Raw genomic sequence first — 22,554 nt, 5'->3', positions numbered from 1 at the left:
CCGTTGTCGGAGCAGCCGTGTGGGAGTCGGATCACGGATCGGCTGCTTCTTCAGATGATCAGATCTGAAGAGCAGAAGAGGAGAGAATATTCCAGATGGACTGTTCATGCCGTCTGCCCCGGAAATCCGACGGCTCCGCAGAATCCGCCGCGGCCCCAGACAAAACGTGGGAATTGGAATCCCTCTCGCGCTCCCCTTTCACCAATATCACCACACGGGGCCACGGCTCACGCCGTCCTCTCTCCTTACTCGCGGGCCCCACCGGTCAGGCTCTCGGCGCCCACCCCCAAAAAAAATCGGCCCGGACCCCGTCACCCCGAGCCCGAGCTGGCTGCTTTCCTCCCTTGCCTTCCCCCCCTTTCCGTTCTCGGAGGACGAGCCCGCGACGGCACGCGAAAGCGACGCGGCCGCCTCGCCCAAAACCCTCGCCTCGCCTCGCCTCGCTTCCTCCCTCCCTCCCTCCCATGACGGGCCCGAAACCCGCGCCCGCCGCCTGGCAGAGCCCTAGCGCGGCCCCGCCTCGTCGTCCTCCTCCTCCGCCGCCGCCGCCGCCGGTGGCCGCAGTTGCGAGGGCGCGCGAGGAAGGCGAGCTCTCCTCCGGCGCCGCCGACGACGAGGTGAGCTCTCGCGCCATCTCGACCCCCGCGCGCGCGCTCGCTCAATCGCTTGTCCCGGATCTAGCTGCTTCCGCTCCTGCGCGGCCGCGCTGCAGTTGCTTGCCGTTGACGCTTGGACTCGTCCCGCGGCTAGGGTACCAAGCTTGGATCGGCGGGGCCTGGGTGCTCGCTTAGGTGTTCTGATGAAGCGTGCTTGATTTGCAGCTTGGCGAATTGTTGGGGGATGGACGCGCTGTTGTGGTAGTGCCTCTAAGATCTGGCAGCGACATGAAGAGGGCTTCCAGTATGCGAATGGGACTTGATGCATGCTTAGAAGCTCACTGTTTGGTGTTTAGGAGTTAGGACTACGACTCAGGACACACATATAGGGTTTAAACGCGATCTGATTCTGCGGTTACGGTTGAGCTGCCTTAAGTTGTAGTGCGGCATAATAATTGAATGAAGGTGTAAGAGCAAATAGCTTGCTGATGTGTGCTTTCTGCTAGTTGCCAAGTCGGTGTTGTAGGTTACAGTGTACACGGATGGCGCTTTAAGTGCTGTGAGATTCTGATTGGTGTACCTATGCACTGCATTTATCAACGTATCATATTTAGCACATACACGATTGCATATTTATCACCCCTTTTGTATGATGTATGTATGAACATAATAACGATGCATTTATTGCCGATTCATGTGCTTAGTTTTGCAACGTTTGTCGCTTATCTTGCTCATTAAATTGCTCCGACCAGACTCTGCAAACTCGGGTAGGTGCTACATCCATTCTTGGGAAGTTTGTGGAGGCTGGATCTCAAGTGCCATCAGCAACTCTCCTTGGTAAAGGTACGTTCTGACTTCCGATTAGCGATCCTGCGTTTCATGTTTTATGCCAGTTTCCTTCCCATGGAAAGATAGCCTGCCTCTTTACTGATCCTGCTGCGTTACCTCTTATCCTCTGACTTACCAGGCAGTAACACCTTGATTGTCTCGAATGCTCTGAATCATAAATCGTCTGCTCCAAGTTACAAGATCATGAGGATGAATCAGGGGCAATTCAAACCTGGCACTAATCGGAATCTTTCATGGAAGAAGCCTGTGTCAAGTGATAACCTTGTGATAACTTTCTCAGATGATGATGGTGAGACAGACTCTGGAATGACAAGGCAAGGTAAAGTTAGGAAGGCCAGCTCTCAAGGTACACAGAGAACAGGGAACAGTATGCAAACTAGGATCATGAGAGAGGAAGTATCTCAGCAGAAAACTCTTGGTACAAAAGTAGGTCCTGCACACTTGCCCACTTTTCCATTCACACACAGAAATGTAGGGGCTGGCAGGGGATCAGGTAATACCTTTGTCAGGAAAGAGCCACCTGTCCGCCAAGTTAATCCTCTGAAGTCTAAACAGAAAATTCAAAATGGTATAGGAGTACATTCTGAAGATCATAGGTTAGAAATCTTGCGCCATAAAATAGCTGCTAGAGAAAATGAACTAAAAGGTCAAAAAAGACCTTTCTCTGCCGTTGCTACGAAGAATGCAGATTTTTCTTCCAATCAGCCAAGGCTGCCATCAGAAAAGATAGGGCTTGAAGCTTCCAACAATGGTGAATATTCACGCTTTAATAGTCTGTCTGAACATAATGGAGGACCAAATAAAAGGTTGAAACTCAATCAGCAGCATTCGTACAGCCAATTTCGCGGTGACCTGGTAACATTGGCACCTATTGGTTCTACATCAGGAAAAAACAGTGTGCAATCTTCAGAAGTGACAAATCAGTTTGAAAATGGAATTACTATGAACCTGAATGTCAATGAAACAGATACAACAGTCACAACAACAGAACTTGCAGATCAAATACAACAAGTTGGGGCAACTAAGAACCTTCGTCACCACAAAGATACAGGAGGTGCTGGTAACCATGCTATGCTTGAGTCGCATGATGAGCTTGCAGCACGACCACCATTTACTGACACACAAACTATACCAGAAGATACTAGTGCTTTGGCGCCTGTCACGTCTGCCCAAGCTAGGCAACAGGTACTGCCTGTTGGTACTTCACCTGTGTTAGATGGAATGCCACAATTGCAGCCTGGAAAGGAGGTTAGTTCTGCAGTCTTGTGTGGCTCTACTTATTTTTCTTGTTTAGTAATGCATCTGATTAATTGATGCTCAGTTAATGCTTCTGCTGTGTTGCTAACCTGCTAGCATGCCCCCTTGAATGAACTATTGAGCTTGAATGCAATTGAGACGCATATAGTAGCAATTTGGAGCCACTAGAAATTTTGTACTGATTATACCTGACACTAAACTGAGAGGGGTTCCTTCTGGAAGCATCTATTTCAGCACGTCCATGTTTTGATTTGATTGTTGAACTCATTTTAGTTTCTTTTTCTGGAATTATGTTTTACAGTGTCAAATTTCACAGTGTTAGTCACATTAAATTTTTATTACAGCACAGATAATCTGAATTATGATGCGAATCAGTGTGTAAGGTAAGGTCAATTTCCATTTTCTATTTTTTGCAGAATGCCGGATGTTTGAACTGCAGTGGCCAGATAGGCGTAGACACACGGAACACAACTTTGTTTTCTCTACTTGAGATGGAAGAATTACAAGACAAGGTATTGGAGGAAGCCCAGGAGCATAGACAAAAATGTGAAGCTGAAGAAAGAGAAGCTCTTAGAGCTTATCGCGAAGCACAAAAAGCTTTACTCGAGGCAAATGAAAGATGTGCAATTCTTCGTAGAAAAAGAGAGATTTGCTCTTCACAAGTCCATGGTTTAATTGCAGAGAATTCTTCTTTGGTGCAGTCTTTGAGTATTTGGAATCCTGAAGATGGCCTTGCAATGCCATCACTGCTCAATTCTCAGATTCATGCAGATAGTCAGATGCCTGAAAATCAGGGTGGTAGACACAGGCTACATCCTGAAGAACCTTCTCAGCAGCCAGTTGATAAGCATGAGGCACGGCCACACTATCATGATAAGCTTGCTGCCAGCACAGCTGATCCCAGCTCTGTGACTGCTGTCAATGCTGATAGCGTCCTTTCAGATTACATGGAGGATGATCTTCTGTTCCCCACTAGACAGGCAAGATCAGAATGCGCTTTGGATCTGGAGAATCAAATGGAAGAAACTATACATGCATATGCAGAGGAAAACAGACAAGTTTCTGGTGACAGTGCTCAGGATTATGAACTTTTAGAAGCTTCTTTGAGGTCTAGATTGTTTGAAAGATTTGGGAAGAAATCATGCTTGAATGGCACCATTGATGAAGGCACTGAAGAACTTGCTGTTGGAAAAGTAGCTGCAGAACATGGCAAGCAGTCTACATATGTTGGACATCAGTTACAGGAAGCAGAGCAGAATATTATGACAACTCCTACTCCTGAAGGTTATATCACTTGGGTTTCTATTAATACTTCTAATTCTATACTTATGATCTGTATATGTGTTGAGGCGTCACAGTGTATACTGATTTACCCTGCAAGCATCCATCCATTTGATAAGCTATATCTTCCATCTTTGTGATAAATATGTTTAGGCTCTTTAAAATATATACTACACAATATGAATCATCTTTACTAAATATTGCTGATAGTGAGTTTTATTACTGTAATGCTATCATCTTTTCATCCTTGTGTTAACTTGCATGGAAATATATTAAAATTTGATTCCTATAGGATGAAGTCATTACTATTTAGAGGCGTCGATTCTTTTTTTATGTTGATGGATAACAATGACCTAAAACTATGTCTATGCAGACAATTGGGCATACTCTTGAATATCCTAGTGTGGCTAGAAGTTATGTTTCTCAGTTTGCTCCTTTCCTTTTAGGAAATGGACTCTACACCGGCGCATGTGAACTTCTGTGTAACAATACTTTATTTTGTTGTGCAGGTACAATGGAGCTGGAAAATGATGGTGCTGAAAAAACTGGCGGCCTCTCTAATTCTAGTAGTGGTCCTTCAATGAGCAACTGTGATCCTGAGGACAACATTTCTTCTCTCAAAGAGTTATGCATTCCATTGGCTACGGACACTCTCATTTTTCCTTCTTCAGCTCCACTAAATGCTGCTAGACAAATCAAGTGGGCATTACCTGGGATTTGCAAGGAGCCTTCAGATTACAAAAATGACTATCTGACCAGTGATGCAGCGTCTGAAGTTACAGAAAGTGTACAAGATATGATACATGACCTTGTTGGAGAAAATATGAAGATTCTCCCAACTACCCAAAAGGATAATAATATGGTACACAGTGTGATCGATCCCTTCTGGCCCTTCTGCATGTTTGAGCTTCGAGGAAAATGCAATGACGAAGAGTGCGAGTGGCAACATGTTGAGCATCATGCTTGGAGAAAGCCAAAGCTTACAAAACATTCTATGACCTCTGTTTCAGGTTTGCTATATTTACAATTGCTCTCTTATTGTGTTGATTACTTGAATGTATAATTCCATAATCCATACACATTATGCATTATGATGTTCGACATTTAATTTATTGTAACGGATGATTTTATGCAGGCCAGATTCCTTATGGTTTGTCTCAGCATATTCTTCCTGTGCCAGTGTATCGTGTCGGTTCAAATCTTATTAAAGCTGATCTGAACTTGACACAGTCAGTTTTGGCTAGCAGTTTATGGCAATATTGGCAAAGGGGGTTTTGTGCTTCCTTTCCTTTACCTTTATCTGTTCAAAGAGTTCTTCCATCAGATGCACCATTCTTACAGGCTGGTGATGGTCGGATTGCTGATTTTGATAGGAACAGACAACTATTAAAATTTCGAATGCTGGATAGCAGGAAGGTGGGTAGAGCGCACTGTATTGCAGTTATCATCACATCGCGGAAGTGGCATACATATTGGAGTCTGGTTCTCCACACTAAACTTATTCTTGAAGTTTCCTGCTCTTTCTATTCTCGTGATATTGCATAATGGCATATCAAATATTTTGATTAGGTTATATTAGTACTTGTTAACACTGCACTCTTTTCTTGTGGTTCCAATGCAAAAATGCTCTGAATTTGACAATTGCTTCTGTACTGGACCAAGTATTCACCACTTATGGGGTTTAAACTTTATTAGCATACATTTCATAGTAGTTGTAACATGATGAATTGATATTTTTGGTTTGAATGAATATATTTACTTCATTGATATCTGATCTGCTTGTATTTTGATTATTGCTGTGTAACTTTTTATTCTGTAGAATAAGATTGTACAGGGTCCTGTTGATATTGAGTTATTCTTGGAGGCAGCTCTTGATTTATATTGTGGAAAAGGAAACAAGCCTGAAAGGATCAAGGTGACTTCTGTATTGGATATTGTACCCTTCAGATTAGAACATGTTTTAGCTGCTTCAACACAGTTGAGTTCAGGTTGGATATTGTTGGCCATTAGCTTATCTCTAAATAATGTGTGTTTTGCAGGCTCTTTCATTTCTGGCGCGGTCTATTGAGGCTGATCCAAGTACAGTTATCCTGTGGGTGTTTTATCTCCATATTTACTATCAAAAGGATGAAGGACTTGGAAAAGATGACATGTTTTCTGATGCGGTAAACTATTTACTGGTTGCTCTCTTGCCATTTAGTTTAAGCCTAAAATTTTTATGTTGGAATGCATGAGCTACAGATGCTTTTTCCTTCTTTTTTTCCTTTTTATTACCCTGCTTGTTCTAATGTATCAATTGCTGATCTTATTCATACAAAAGCTAAATTTTGTTCATTTGGTATGGTTTGCTTGATTATGATTGCATCCCTCTAATGCTAGATTGTGCTTCAATCCTAGTGTGGTCCATCTTGTTTTTTACTTTGTTTTTAGGACATGAAAAAACTTTAGATGAGATTGAGGGCATTTCATATTTGTGATTTGCATCCAATTGATGCATGGTTGCTTTATCATTTGTAGATGCTATTGTATGATTATCAACAAACCTTATACTTTGTTTTCTTTCTAGGTGCAACACAATTTTTGTTCCTATGAATTATGGCTTATGTATATAAATAGTAGGTTACGTGTTGATGATCGATTGGATGCTTATAACGATGCTTTGAGCATGCTCTGCCAAATGACAGCTGACAATGACAAGGATCTACAAGAGAGAAGTGCTTTCATACTAGACATCTTCTTACAGATGATTTACTTCCTGTGCATGTCTGGAAATGTAGAGAAGGCAATTTCTAGGATTATTGGAATTCTTCCAACTGCAATGCCTGATAATTCTGGTGACAAGTTGCTTGCTGATGTCATTTCTTGCTTGACCATGTCCGACAGATGCATATTTTGGATTTCGTGCCTATATATCTCAATTTACAGGAACCTTCCAGAGGAAATTATTGATCAGCTAGAGTTCCAGAAAACTTTGCCTCGTGCCTTAATATGGCCTTCTATTGATCCCAGTGTAGATAACAGAGATAAGATTATAGAACTTTTAAATTATGCTGCTTATAAGATGGCTGAAGATATTAGTGAGTGTGTTAAAAACGGGGATCCATCTTACCTGATGTTATCACAATTCCTCGCTGTTAACCACATTAGATGTCTAGCGGCTGTTGAAGGCTTCAAATCTTCTACTGATATGCTGGTGAAGTACATGAAGGAGTACCCAATGTGTCCTCAGATTCTGCTTATCTCAGCTCGGTTAGACAGAAAGCATGGTACATGTCCTGGTCTGAAAAGCTTTGATGAGTTGATCTTGAATTGGCCTAAAGAGGCACAGGGAATTCAATATATGTGGAATCAATATGTTGAGCATGTTCTGGCCACTGATACTGAGTTAGCTGAGAAGGTACTGACTTGCTGGTTTGAAGAACACGGAAAAGATTGTGATATCCAAACCAATTCTGCTATTTGTATAGAACTGAGCAATGAAGAGCCTGGAACATCATCACTTGTATCACCCCAGGAAGTTGGTTCTGGTCCATCTATATCAGAAGATCTCGTCTTTCGGTTATTAAACCTCTCATTGTACAAGATACTGGAGAACAACCTGCAGGAAGCACAAATTGCTGTGGATAAAGCATTGAAATTGGCTCATGGGGAGTGGTATGAGCACTGTATAAGAGAACATGCTGCAATTCATGCACTGGAGCTGGAGAAATCATCGTCTTCGACAGATGCTCAAACTCGGGCTACATTCAGTTTAATCATTGGTTACCTTGCAGATCATCGCAACTTGCCCACTAGGGAGCTGCTGTCACGAAGGTTTTGCCAGAACGTTAAGAAGCATAGGCTTAGGCAGCTTATAGATGACACTATTGGTTCTGTTCCTGCAGATTCTTCTCTGATAAACTCTGTCCTTGAAGTGTGCTTTGGTCCGTCTCTCCTTCCAAAAAGAATTGGCGATGTGAAGTACCTGGTAGATTTTGTTGAAACGGTCATGGAGGCTCTTCCTGCAAACTATCGCCTAGGCTTAGCAGTTGGTGGATTTGTAGCTAAGCACTTCACAGGTTCTGACGCAACCTCCACTGGGACCAGGTTCTGGGCAAGCTCTGTTCTGATCAACGCCATCTTCCGAGCTGTACCTGTCGCACCAGAATCAGTATGGCTAGAAGGTGCAGATCTCCTGCAGAAATTGCATGTCACAGAGATTGTGAAGAGGTTCTACCAGCAGGCAGCATCGGTCTACCCCTTCTCCTTCAAGCTGTGGCACGCGCATCTGAATTACTGCAAAGCCAGTGGGAGCAACACTGAGACAATCGTGGAGAATGCGAGGCAGCGCGGCATCGAGCTGAATCTGACACCAACATAGTGTTTGTCCCTTTGATCCAAAAGCTGCCTGGTGTTTTGCCAGGTGGAGATGTAGGTAGTGTTGTGTTAACTGGTGATGGCGTAGATATATCGGGTGATCATGCTGGTGGTGAGATCATTTTGTTGTTTAGGTGCAGGTTTAGTGGGACATAGGACATAGTCGTCGATAGCTTACAGCATGTGTTTCTGATGGAGTGATGTGGTAAGTAGCAAGTAGTGGTGAAGGATACAGGCATATGGGGGGCATATATACCATACTTTTTGGGCTAGACGGGCTAGAGATGTTTTTTGAGTCCGTTATGTTTACGTTTTCCGTTCTCGTGGTTTTCTCTGTCGTCGATGTATTAGATGCATAACTTGCTACTTATAAACATGATGATCAATGGAGAAATGGAATGAGGATTTTTTGGGTTCACTCTTGCAGTTTCCCAGTGGTGTAGTAGTAGTATTACACCGTATGTTATAATTCAGTGCTTTGTCTTGGTTGAATCTGATTTGGTCGGATGGGTCCCAAAGCTGGTCAGAGGTTGGGGATCAGTACCACCGTTTTCTGGTTAGATTACTGCGCGTGATCGTGGTGTGACAGGCCACAACTACTGGGCTACTGGCACATTCTTCATTCCGTTGTCTCCCAAAATAACTGGCACATTCTCTGTTCCGTTTCAGCTGGCTCAGCTCTCGCCCTCCTTCCTTTCATTTTAGGCTTTGTTTGGATGTCCATGTATTCATCTCAATCCACATATGTTTAAATGGACTGGAGTGGAATTAAACTAAATTGTATTTCATTCCACTCCAACACATATGAATTAAAGTGGATACACATGCATCCAAACAAAGCCTCAGCTGGCTTTGCTCTCGCCCTCCCTCCGGCTTCTCGCCTGCCCCGTTGCTTTGCTTCTCGATTGCCTCGGTGGGGGTGGTTTCTAGCGTGGTCAGGAGGTGTGTAGGAGCAAATTAGGGTAAAAAATTAACTAGTTTCTCACCTCAATCCACTCAATTCATGTGGAATGAGGTGGATACGAGTGCAGCCGAATAAGTTCTAAGAACACCCACAATGTGCATGAAAAGAACATTTTAAACAATAAATGCAAGGCATGGCCACTACCATTTTGCTAACACCAACATCAACATAGCCTTTCAGTGCCAAGCAAGTTGGGGTAGGCTAGAGTTGAAACCCACCAAGAGCCCCAAGTCACGGTTCAGACACTTCAATAGCTGCTTTCAAAGCACTTCTATTCAAACATAGATCTCTAGGTATATCACAAGCTTTCAAATATCTTTTTATTGCCTCCCCCATGTCAGTTTTGATCTTCCTCTATCTCTCCTCATATTATTAGCTTGTCTTAGGACTCCACAATGCACTGGTGCCTCTGGAGGTCTCCTTTGGACATGGCCAAACCACCTCAACCGATGTTGGACAAGCATTTTTTTAATTGGTGCTACCCCAAGGCGATCACGTATATCATCGTTCTGAACTCGGTCCATTCTTGTGTGACCACAAATCCATCGCAACATACGCATTTCTGCAGCACTCAGTTGTTGAACATATCGAATCTTTGTAGGCCAACATTCTGCTCCATACAACATAGCCGGTCTAATCGCCGTTCTATAAAACTTGCCTTTTAACTTTTGTGGCACCCTCTTGTCACAGAGAATGTCAGATGCTTGTCGCCACTTGATCCACTCTGCTTTGATTCTATGGCTAACGTCCGCATCAATATCTCCATCCCTCTGTAGCATCGATCCCATATACCGAAAGGTATCCTTCTTAGGCACTACTTGACCTTCCAAACTCACATCTTCCTCCTCCTGTGCAGCTTCGCCAAAGTCACATATCATGTATTCGGTTTTAGTTCTACTCAATCTAAAACCTTTAGACTCAAGGGTCTGCCGCCATAACTCTAGTTCCCTATTTACTCCCGCCTGGCTTTCGTCCACTAACACTACATCATCAGCGAACAACATATACCAAGGGATATCCCCTTGTATATTCCTGGTAACCTCATCCATTACCACGGCAAAGAGATACGGGCTTAAGGCTGATCCTTGATGAAGTCCAATTTTAATCGGAAAATAATATGTGTTGCCGTCGTTTGTTCGAACACTAGTCACAACATTGTTGTACATGTCCTTGATGAGGGTCACGTACTTTGATGGGACTTTATGTTTGTCCAAAGCCCACCACATAACATTTTTTGGTATCTTGTTGTAAGCCTTCTCCAAGTCAATGAAAACCATGTGGAGGTCCTCCTTCTGCTCTCTAAACCGCTCCATAACTTGTCTTATTAAGAAGATTGCTTTTATGGTTGACCTTCTGGGCATGAAACCAAATTGGTTTGTTGATATCTGTGTCGTTCCTCACAGGCGCTGCTCAATGACTCTCTTGCATAACTTCATAGTGTGGCTCATCAACTTAATTCCCCGATAATTAGTACAACTTTGGATATCTCCCTTGTTCTTGTAGATTGGTATCAATATGCTTCTTCTCCACACCTCAGGCATTTTGTTTGATCGAAAGATATTGTTAAACATCTTGGTTAGCCATACTATAGCTATATCCCCTAGACATCTCCACATCTTGATTGGGATACCATCAGGGCCCATTGCTTTGCCCCCTTTCATCCTTTTCAAGGCTTCTCTGACCTCCGATTCTTGAATTCTCCGCACAAAGCGCCTGGTAGTGTCATCAAACGAGTCGTCCAGCTAAACGGTGGTGTTCTCGTTCTCACTATTGAACCATTTATCAAAATACTCTTGCCATCTATGTCTGATCTCATCCTCCTTCACCAAGAGCTGCTCCCTCTCATCCTTTATGTACTTGACTTAGTTGAAGTCCCTTATCTTCCTATCGCGAGCCCTAGCCATCCTATAAATGTCCTTCTTCCCTTCCTTCGTACTCAAACGTTGGTAAAGGTCCTCATAGGCCTGTCCCTTTGCCTCACTCACCGCTCGTTTTGCAATCTTTTTTGCCACTTTGTACTTCTCTATGTTGTCTGCACACCTGTCATGATACAAGCGCTTATAGCACTCCTTCTTTTCCTTAATAGCCTTTTACACATCTTCATTCCACCACCAAATATCTTTCGAGTCGCATCCGCTCCCTTTGGTCACTCTCCTTAAGGAAAAAAAACGTTAGAGTGCATTGTAGCTTAAGGTGCGGCAACAAGAAATAAAAACATGCCTTCTCGTTGTCAGACACATCGCATGCTGCATAAGCAGAACAGAGTGAGGAGAGAGAACTAGTATATAGACATGAGGATGAAGGAAGGCAAGAATTTCTTTAATCTCGCATGGGTTCCTTCTTCTAAGGTTTACCATTGTGCGGCTAGCTACAACTACTGTCAACTATTGGTGGGTCCGCTCTTATAATGTCATAGTACACTGTAACCATTGTGCATGCCCTAAGTGTTTATTTTGTGTGTTTCATTCTGTCCATTGTGATTGTGGCTCTTTTTCTTTGTAGTTAAGAAAGTTCACACAAATAAGAAATATTAAATGGATGGTAGTGCCATTTAGGAAAGGAAATTTCAACTTGACGTCAGATGAGAAAGTTTAATTTTTCTAGTGTCAAATACGAAAGACTAATTTGTTTAAGTGCCAAATATATAATTCTCTCTAGAAACAAATGCTTGTTTCCTTATGCTTAATGAGTTAGCACTTCTTTTCATATGTTTTAGATGTGAACTGAGTTAGCATCATATTGTGACGCCGTACTCCATTCAAAATAGATATTTGTTTAATATGTTTCATGAGCTCTTCTATTTGTTTTTACATTTTATACATGAATTCAGCCAAGTTAACGTGAAAGTGTGGTGCTATTAAAGCTCCTAAGGCCTTCCGCAGCGTGGTTGTGATGCCACAAAAAAAATGGGCCCCACGTACAGGACCGAGCACCGACACCCATCGAGCTGTAGGGTGAAAAATGTTTGGCACCAATGCCATCTGATATCGTCGAGACCCACGTCGAATAAAAGATCTCTCACTGCCCTTCTCCGTCCGATTCATTCGTGCGAGGAAAAATCCCTCTTCCTCCTTCGGTCCTCCCTGCTCTAGCAAATACTTCCATGGATCTCTCTCGTCCAACTCTGCTCTTCTAGATCCTACTTCTCCTGTCGATCTCAGTGCATTTACCTTGCGGTTCTCTTGTTCATCGCCTCTTTGGTTGGTCCTTCACTGCTTTCCACCAATACTCTAGTGCAAAAGGCCTCTTTTTCTTGGCGGCTCCTTTGTACTCAGCACGAGCTCTTTCCATGACTTGATCATCGGATGCTCTCTTTTTGCCTTTTCATAGCATGCATTGAACTTGGTAATTAAAGGTATAGTCTTGCTCCAATGGTTTTTCAATTGAGTAGTTGTTCTTCTTCGATCTTTGGGCATGTTCAAGTTGTACTCTGCTGCAACATCCTTCCAGTACCTATCTTCTCTTCTATCAACTCCAACAATTGGATCAGTGGAATTTTTCAGCCACTAACCGAAGATTTTCCTGCTCAGTCCAAAATATTCGACCTTCTTTCTTTTCACTTTCTTCTGGGCTGCTGTCATTGTCACTCCAAACCGGTGTGTTTACAGGATCCACACCAATCTGTTGTTGCTCTTGGGAGACGAAGAAGCTGAACCAATAGGGCTGCTCTCATCAACTCGCGAATCAGTCCCTCGGCTACCTTGGAAGAAACCCAAGGATCCAACTGGTGACGCATCACCAACTCCTTGTGGGTATGTCAGAAGTACCTTGATAGCTTCCTTGTGATGAGAATGGGAATTGTGGGTAGTTTGATTGAGATCCAAAGGGATTGAACATGTGTTAATATTGGGGGTGGAAATTGGCAGGAAATTGTGGTGGATAGTTCATGGGGTATTAGGGTGAAGAGAAATGATGTTCTTGCCTAACTGGATTTTGTGGCTCACCACTTGTCATTGCAGAGTTCATCATATTTGTGAAAGATGAAGATGTGTTCTCCATGGCTACGGAGGGAGAGAAATAGAGAGAGATTTGTGTGTTCATGTAAAGATGGTCACTTGTATATAGGGCATGTGGCCAACTCCCAACCAGGCTCCAGAAAGCCACCTGCCCAACTTGGGCTTGTTTGGTTACCTGTTTTGGCCTATTAGCCAGGCCCCAATAGGCCACCGACCACCCTTTAGCCTGGCTACCTGAGAACTCGGTGGGAGTCCGTTTCCAGGGAGCCAGGCTTGGCCAGTGCTCGATGCCGATTCGCTTCACCTCCCGGTGTGTGTGTGTGCTCTCCGGTTCCCGTCAGGCACTGCTCCGCCGAAGATCCCGCCCGTGCTATCGTGGCCACTGTTCCGCCGAAGCCCCGCCCGTGCTCTCGCGGTCACTGCTCTACAGAGGCCCCGCCCTTGCTCTCGCGGCCACTGCTCTACCGAAGCGGATCTCCAGTGACCATACTCCGCGGATCTCCAGTTCCCACTGGCGACATGAGCTCCGACGAGCTCGAGGTTCTCGGGCACCTCCACGGAGAAGCCTTGCGTCGTTGTCGTGCGGGACGCGAGCACGACGCGCCACACGCGGACGCGGCGCGGCGGCGATGTGCTGTCTAGGCCTCGATGCCTTGTGTGTTTAGCCTCTGCCCGTTCCCTGCTCGCTGACACATCTCATGGGCAAGAGGGCCACCTTCTCTTCTACTAGTCCTGGGAGGACAGCGGAGAGGCGCCGATGTTGGCTGAGCCATTGTTGGTATTTATTAACTTGTCACTTGTTGTAGTAGCCACCTAATATATGCCTACATCTCTTAACATTACTTTACCAGGTTATCATCCCTAGTGATGATGCCGGAGATGCTTGTCGGTACTACTTAGCATTATTACTAGAATAATACTAAGTAGTTCTTTATTATTTTATGTGACAAGGAAGAATATATATATATATATATATATATATATATATATATATATATATATATATATATATATATATATATATATATATATATCTATATATATATATATATATATATATATATATATATATATATATATATATATATATATATGAATGAAAGGGATCTGCAAGCGCACATATAATATACTATTGTAGCACTTCACTCGAGAGTATTTCAGGTATCGTTATTTATATTTTTACCACAGGGAAGATCTGGCAAGGACATGTATTGATAACTTATGCTATTGATGGAGAAATAAACCATAACTAATATTCTACTCACAACAGGGGTAAAGTCAAGAGGTAAATGTATATATAAATGGTACATAATAACTAATCATTGATCACTCAGAGCACTCCTTTCTATGGCATTAACATGGTTAAGTAGAGTATTAGAGGAATAATTCCTAAGTTATTCTTAATTACAAGTCAAAGCATACATAGATTAGTGCAATTATACTTATTAATCATGGCTAAGATCAACTTCATATCTACACATAAGGGATATTATTAAGGAAAATTAAGAATAGAGCTTGTCTTCTTTCGTAACTAGATTCTACTTGTAGACCTATATTCGGGGAGTAGACTACATAGGACTTAACAGGACTGTCACATCCACGATCAACCACATGGCCCGGAATATAAGGTGTATCCACAGGCAAACAACATATAAGCACCACGCTTACACAATGTCGACCACTCACCCCGTGTACTTTAGAGCGAGCTCTATACAAACTTATGCTTGAACATGACGATAATCTAGCTATGCTAAGTACATAATCAAAGTAGACGATGAACATGATAACTAGGAACATAAACGATATGAATAATAATGCCATAACAATTATAGCAAACATATAAAAGTAATGAGAGATACAAAAGAGAGGGGGTACAAAGATTATACCAAACCACGCTCTTGATATGATCAGGAATCCGAGCGAAACATGTTTGCCTCCCTCTAGACCTAGCCTAACTAGCTATGCCCTAGAATATGATGGAGCTCTGAGGATGATTAGGGTTTCTATCTTCTCAAATGACTTATTACCTTAGGGGTGGCAGGGACTGGTATATATAGGCCGTAGCGTCAATTCTGAGCCCTCGGATCAAACCGACTTGAATAAACGGCGTAGATGCAATCCTTAAGGCGGTGGAGAACTAACGTAGGGAGCCAGAGGTTGACAGGTGGGGCCCTAGACCGGTCGGCCCCACCTGACGGCCTATCGCCCTCCGCTTTGGTATGGTGTCCTCTGGAACCTTCTAGAGTTATTTATCCTGTGGATAATCACGATTAAGTCTGACATCTAGGTCCACCTTGACGGTTTTCTAGATAAACCTTGCAGAAAATACAGATTCACCAAAACTCGTGGAATTTGTTTGTTTAAACCTCTAAACCTTTGTTGGTGATTATTTTGATACCCTTATACAAGTTATATTGATGGTTTATAATGTTTGTTAACTACCATCAACAAACTCCCCCAAGCTTAACCTTTGCTCGTCCATGAGCAATGCTAAACTCAGTAAATGGATCAGGAGTTTTAAGATTTTTGAAAACACTGAAAGTAACTCCTCAAAAGTAAACATGCGTTCAAATAAGAATTCTTCTTCGGATTAGAATAAATTGATCTGACTTTCAAACTTACCTATATTACCTTCAACCATGGGGCTTCTTAGCCTTCACTTAGGTCTTGAGCAATTGAAAGATAGAACGATCAAGTTAGGCACTATGTCTCAAGTTCTTTGCTCAACCATTGTTCCAGAGTTTTTATAGATTTTCAAAATAAAACTCAGAGCTTCCATTGTATGACACTCTCAAGTCTCTTAATATATGTGGTATTTGTGGATCCTCACAAGGCAATAGTAATGTTATGCCTTTCTTTTCTTCCTATAGCTAATGCTTATATGGAGCTCATAGGTGTGGAAATAGCATGAAAGAGCATACTTGCAATACATATATTGTAAAGTCAAACCTCAGATCCAAAGAGAGTTGAGTCATACAATCAAATCAAGATGTACATGTGTGTGGATGTATATGGTGGATATATATGGTGGCTAACCTAATTCTACTATGCTCCTTAAAAACATCTCTCTTTTGAAATTGAGGAACAACTTTGCAAGAAAACATAGGCTATCTTATTCATCTCTCTCTTTTTTTAGGCGGGCATCTAAGTAACCATTGTATTAAATATCTCGGACACTTGTCTATTTTTTCAACTCTTTTTTTGAATAACTTTTGCATAGCCCAAGCTTCTTTTCTGCAACAAAACTTTTGAGAGATACCAACAAGAACTTGGAGCATTTATTTCGTGGATATCCTATCATGCATATTTTTGGTGTTCACTCTCAGTGTTGGAATAAAATATTTTTGGGTGGATCTATATGGAATGACATGTTGTTGCGCCTATCCCCAGTGTAGTAGTGCATATGTGGGTGATATGTACATGATCTTGATTTTAAGAGCATGACAAACATCTCATAAGGGTTAACAAAACTGGACTAAACTCAATGCAAAACAAATAGCATATATGAGTGGAAGTTTTCCTATTCTAAATATCATATATAGCTCTAGTAAGAATTCAAGCTTTGTCATACATGAACTCATCATGTAGCATTTTTATGTTTTTCAAAAGATAAATCTCCAGAACTTTAGTATCACTTGGAACAAGATAAATAGCAGCTCATACCTTCTCATATCATATCCATCAATTACCTAGACTTAGATAAGCATATGCTACCCATGAGTTTCAAGTTCAGAGTAAATTCTTATATCAAAATAGTCGTATCCAAAACTCAGGAGAATTTAAGGTTAAAAACTAGGTACTTGAAAGGAATTACAACAGAGCAACTGTTCATCATTTCCATTTAAGAGATTATCCTTAGAGTCCATTTATTTATTCAGCTCTTAAAAATCAAACTTAAAGAAAACTTAGACACACACTTTTTATTTTGTTTTTGTTTGTTATACATATTTTTATTTTATTATTATTTTTAGCAACTATATAGCAAACTTAAAAGTAACAAACAGGAAGAAATACTTAGCTAGATATATGGGGATGCTCTTCCCCCAAGCTGGATTGTTGCTATGGTTTTTCTTAGAGTAGTTTTACCAACGGATGTCCTTCTCGTCCAGGGATGGAGTGAGATGAAGACGATCGGGTGAACTTGCTCGTGATCATGTGTATCATCCTGCAAAAATATAAACAAGAACACCAAAACTCATGGAATGGATTAGGATAAGGGGTTAGCGGTCAACCGCCTAGAGATTAGTTGTTCTTGAGATTGGAAATATTTTTGTATTGGTAGAATTTTAGCAAGATGTTCACCTAATATTTTTTTGGATTTTCTTATATAATTGTATGCACAATATTTTTAATTTTTATGCCACCATAGTGAATATTGCCACAAGTATTTACACCATAGATTTATTCATATGGGGCTTAGGATTTTATAATGTGATGATGAAATGTAGTCATGAAACTTTTTATCTTTCTTTTCTAAATGGAATGCTAATGTAGAAAAGTAAATATGCTAAAGTGAAAAGAATCCATGCAATGCTAGAAAGTAAATATGGATAACTACCGCTATTACCTCATGGTGAGGGTTCAGATTTTTAAGTCCTCCGAACAAGACTTGACTGGAGAAAGTCCTTTATTCTTCGGGTGCATTTATCGGTCTCAAAGATGGAGACCTTGATGGTTACACCTCTTGTGATGAGGACTCTGATGATATCATCTTTTCTTTCCATACCTGCTTCGTCTGTAGACTTGACTTTGGCGGAGTAGGTTCATCTTTCACAACTTCTTCATCTTCCTCCTATTCATTCTTTGTGGATTGATTCTTCTGGCATTGGGATGATCAACGTCTCCTCCTAGAGTGGGACTTCTTGGGCTACCCATAAGTGGTATAACTATTGAAATAGCATTGTACCTTTTCTCTAGGGAATTGAAAGTGGACTTGTCCAGATTCGACATAGATGATTGCATTAGTAGTGTTGAGGAACAGTCTTCCAAGGATGATGGTTGTGTCATCTTCTTCTTCTCCCATGTCTAAAACCATGAAGTCGGCAGGGGCATAGTGATCATGTATTCTTACCATGACATCTTTCACTATTCCCTCTGGATTCAGATTGATTGATCTGCCATCTGCAATTGCATATATGTAGGGAACAAAGGTTTGTTACCAAATAAGTATTCATACGTTACATTGGACATTATATTAACACCCGATCTAATATCGCAGAAGGTCTTATGGAATATTCTTTGTCCAATGATACACCGGATCATGGATATGCCTGGATCATCCTTCTTGGTAAGATATGGTGAAGCGAGGAGGTGGTCGTACTTTGATCAGAGTGTGTTGATCATGTTGATTGATTCTTCTAGTGTTTGCCTGACTTTGTTCTTCCTTCTTCTCTGATTGTTCTTCTTCTTGTTCACTGTTGTCTCTTTGGGCAGGTACGATGTCTATGGATGTGTAGGAGATTGCAAGATACGATTCTTGAAAAAAAACTTCTCCTTTTTATCCTTGATTGTAAAGCAGATCTTGGCACTGTTCGCGTAGATAATGGCTTTCGCGGTGACTAATAAAGGTCGGCCCAAGATAATGGGTGCCTTTGCATCTCCACCTGTTTCCAAAACCACAAAGTCTACGGGAACATAGGATTGTCCCACTTGAACAAAGGTGTCTTCAAGAACTCCCTTGGGGTAATAGAGTGACTGATCTGCAAGCTGAAAACATATATTTATGTACAATAAAGTATCTCCATTAATTTTATCTTAGATTACCTTTGGCATAATGTTGACACTTGCTCCAAAGTCACAGACAGCTTCTTGGAATATGCGCGGTCCAATAGCTATGGGGATGACAGGTCTTCCCGGATCACCTTTCTTTTCAGGCAAGGTATAGTCTATCCACCTTCCCTTCGATGGTTGTATACAGTAGTATGCTACATTGTGAATATCGACAAGATTGATAGTTTCTAGATCTTCTGGTTGCCCTAGAATCTTACCTTTGTCGATCGGAGGAACTATGGCAGCCAGCTGAGCTATTTGTGATTCTACTATTTTATTAAAGCTATGTTGGTTCTTAATTGCAGAGGAGAGGTTATCCATTCTATTATTTATATTTTCTAAAACTCTATCATTGGAAGCTAGTTTTCTAGATAAGCCCTCTATTGTTTTAGCTTGACCAGAAATCAACTCTCTCAAGGGTGATTGATTGAAATTATTACCTTTAGGGTTACCTTGGTAATTACCTTGGTAGTTTGGCCTCTGTTGCTTGCTGATTCCATCCTTGATTTTGTTGAGGACGAAAGTAGTTATTGTTGACAAAGTTCACATCCTCATGTGTTTAAGGATAGTTGCTCTATGGAGGCCTAGTGTTTCCACATTCTTCACACGTCATACGGGAATTATGAATGTGCATGACTTCTTGCTTCTCATTAGCTCTATCTTTGAGCTTCTTCATCAGCAGGTCCATCTTGGCAGACAACACGTCTACCTTCTTGAGTTGATGCATACCTCCACCTCTCTTGCGGGTCTAAAGACATTCTTCATTCCAACCTTGGTTGTAGGCCATCTTCTCCACAAGAGTTGTTGCAGCTAGTATGGTGAGTGACATGAATGCACCTTCAATAGTAGCATCCATAGTCTCATGGGTATTGTTGGTTAACCCAAGGTAGAAAGTCTGCATGAGTAGCCTATTCTCCATCCCATGATGAGGACATTCTGCTATGTAGTCTTGAAAGCGTTCCCATGCCTCAGGGATAGATTCATCATGTTGCTGTTGAAAGCTTGAAATTCTCCCATGCAGAGCATTGGTCTTGCCTGTGGGAAAAACTTAGCTAGGAAGGCATTGGAACAGTAATCCCATGTAGTGTTTCTATCTTTGTTGGCGTGGAACCATTGCTTCGTCTTCCCCAAGAGTGAGAATGGGAAGAGGCAAAGTAGTATGTCATCTTTGGTCATTCCTTTGATGGTAAAAGTGTTGTAGATCTCTAGAAAATATTGAAGATGGGCACTCACATCTTCATGTGCCTTTCCACAAAACTGGCTTGTTTGCACCATATTGATGAGAGCTGGTTAGAGCTCAAATCCATTATCTCCAATATCGACTGTTGATCTAGTACGGATGTTGGTTGTAGTTGGAGCAGAGAATTCGTGGAGAGTCTTGTTAACCATGGCTTCTAATTCTAGAGTTGTAACACCCTGGTGTTACGATCTTGTTTAGCATCGAGATTTAGGTCTAAGAAAATTTCTGAAACAATTTCCTCGGATGTTAAAATTTAACTTATGTTTAAAAGTGTCAATTTTGACGAATTATATTGAACAACGGGTTAATTAGTTCCTAGATGTTTTGTTTCTACGAGTTAGTATGACATATGGACTAGTGCTTAAAAACGTCTGATAACAAACAAATGACAAATGGCTCATTTATTTGATTGAGCATGAAAACAATTTTTATAAACTAGCTTCTCACGTCAACAGTAAAAATCAGAAATTATATTTTAAAACATTGTTTGTGGCGATTTGATTTGCGTAAAATAATAACATAACATCTAATGTTTTGTTCCATGGCTTGGTATGGAGTAAGGGCTATCGCGTGAAATGTTTTTTTGATAGGATTTAGATCTTTTGGAGTTACCGGCAGCGTATCGCTGTTCACATCTGAGTCACATCGTCTCACCCACAGGCATGACGCAGCAGAGCCACGCGACGCCCATGTGTTCGGCTGCAGCGTGCTCCCTCATGTATGTACTCTGGCACGCTTTATTGAGTAGGAGCCATGCCGCTGCTGCTTCGTGTGTTAGGCTGTTGTGCCACGCAAAGGGTCGGGCCGAGGTCATGGCTACCGTCGCTAGGTCATCGTGTCGTTCTTCTAGCCTTTTAATTCACCTACCATGGGAGGAACCGCTGTCGTTGCGACAGGTCCGTCTGGCCCCAGGCTCTGCGGTGATGGTGACTTTTCCCTGCAGAGCCTCGCTTTGAATAGCTACCCACTGTGAGTGAGCCCCGCTCGCATCCTTGCTACTGCCCACGCTATATACCTCTATGTGTCTCTGCTCCTCTTTTCCCTCTTCCAGTCGAGCCCTTCTTGAGCTTTCGAAGCACCGCTGCCGCCCATTGTCTCTCCCCTTTCCCCTCTCATGAGCGCGCCCGGGCCCGCTGTGCTCCACCATTGCTGCACCTTCGGCCGTCGCCCAGCCACCGCGTGTGAGCGCCGCCCCTCCCTTCCCTACGCTGGACCGTAGTCCCACAGCGCCCCCGAGACTGCGTTGCCTGTGCCGTGTCACCGTAGCCACCTCTGGCGTGCCGTGGCTGCCGTCGTCGCCTCCCCTGTTGCGGCTGTGTATGGCTACCATGCCGAGCTCCGCCTCAGTCCACGTCATGGCTAGGTGAGCCCGGTTGTGGCCATGCACCTCCCCGCACCGCTCCGTCGTCTATGGCCGTGACGCCACCGCTCCAGCTGCTGATGCCGCCACAAGGCTCAAGGTCGACCGATGTTGTTCCACCGCTCTGCCTCTCCACGCTCGGGCGTCGGCACCATCACCTCCGCCTAGCTAGTGTCATGCCCCATGCGTGCTCATCGTAGCCTGCATCGCTTAGAGCCGCTGCGGCCCCCTGTTTGGGCCATCGTCATGCTGCGCGCATGCTACCGGGCCATTGTGCCCTGCCCCGGCATGAGCAGGGTCTGGCCTAGGGTGCTCCATGTCCACCCAGTGCCTAGGAGCCCACCCTCGCCAGCCATCGTGCCCCATAGCAGCACCACCGTCGCTGCCGCCAGCCACCACACCCACCGCTGCGCATGGTTGTGCCTCTGTGGGACACGACAGGGATTACCTTGGCCATGCCCGTCTGTGCCCTGGTCTACCGCTGCCCCACGGCCGATTTTCCATCGTCGTCGTGCCCTCCTCGGTCGGGATTGACCGCCGGTCGGTGCTCCTCTGCTCCTCCCTTTGTAGAAGAAGAGGAGAAGTTGAGAATGTGTAATTAGAAGCTTTTCGGGGGTTCTAAGTGCATAAACGTGACTCATAGGAATAGTGTATGTGGACTGCGGATCAGTTTATGGTAAACATAGGGTCGTTTTTACAAAATCACCAGGCTAATTTGGGCAGGCCGCGCGCTGGGCCGGCCTATGGTCGCCGCGTCTGGGTCGATCACGTCACGCGCCGTGCCCCACCTGGACCGTGGGTCTGCGTTGGCCGCCGGTCTCCACTGGGCCGCGCGCACGTCTCCCCACCTGAGCCTGCCTGCCGTTGGGCCACTGGCCGCGTGCTCGCCTGGGCCGCCACGCCCTGTACCGCACCGTTGGGTCGCG

General features: G+C 43.2%; 1 protein-coding gene and 1 non-coding gene across 3 annotated transcripts; both read left to right on the top strand.

Annotated features, from left to right (window-relative positions):
- The first annotated feature begins 330 nt into the window (after positions 1-330).
- Positions 331-8,757, top strand: LOC136505554 (uncharacterized). 2 transcript variants are annotated; one of them, XM_066500728.1, is made up of 9 exons: positions 331-617; positions 1,349-1,439; positions 1,564-2,693; positions 3,119-3,986; positions 4,493-4,993; positions 5,119-5,399; positions 5,803-5,898; positions 6,023-6,148; positions 6,550-8,757. In XM_066500728.1, exons 1-9 carry the CDS (start codon positions 465-467, stop codon positions 8,341-8,343), a joined length of 5,040 nt encoding a protein of 1,679 aa, XP_066356825.1. In that variant the 5' UTR covers positions 331-464; the 3' UTR covers positions 8,344-8,757. The 2 variants fall into 2 exon arrangements, with proteins under 2 accessions (XP_066356825.1, XP_066356824.1); XM_066500727.1 differs by having other exon boundaries at positions 5,119-5,465.
- Positions 8,758-19,945: 11,188 nt separating this feature from the next.
- LOC136506346 (small nucleolar RNA R71) lies at positions 19,946-20,054 on the top strand. Its single transcript, XR_010771554.1, has one exon. It is a non-coding gene; the product is annotated as a small nucleolar RNA R71 (small nucleolar RNA).
- Positions 20,055-22,554: the final 2,500 nt, after the last annotated feature.

This window comes from Miscanthus floridulus, chromosome 14 (genome assembly GCF_019320115.1).
Source record: "Miscanthus floridulus cultivar M001 chromosome 14, ASM1932011v1, whole genome shotgun sequence".
Lineage (NCBI taxonomy): Eukaryota > Viridiplantae > Streptophyta > Magnoliopsida > Poales > Poaceae > Miscanthus > Miscanthus floridulus.
The sequence above is the reverse complement of the archived record's forward strand: the minus strand, read 5'-3'. Positions and strand labels throughout refer to the sequence as shown.

Bases quoted from the DNA above. Each gene is read 5' to 3' on its own strand.
- LOC136505554 (XM_066500727.1), top strand. From the start codon at position 465: ATGACGGGCCCGAAACCCGCGCCCGCCGCCTGGCAGAGCCCTAGCGCG. The intron at 618-1,348 runs GTGAGCTCTCGC...TGCTCCGACCAG, and splicing joins CCGGCGCCGCCGACGACGAG to ACTCTGCAAACTCGGGTAGG. The intron at 5,466-5,802 runs GTTCTCCACACT...TTTATTCTGTAG, and splicing joins GGCATACATATTGGAGTCTG to AATAAGATTGTACAGGGTCC.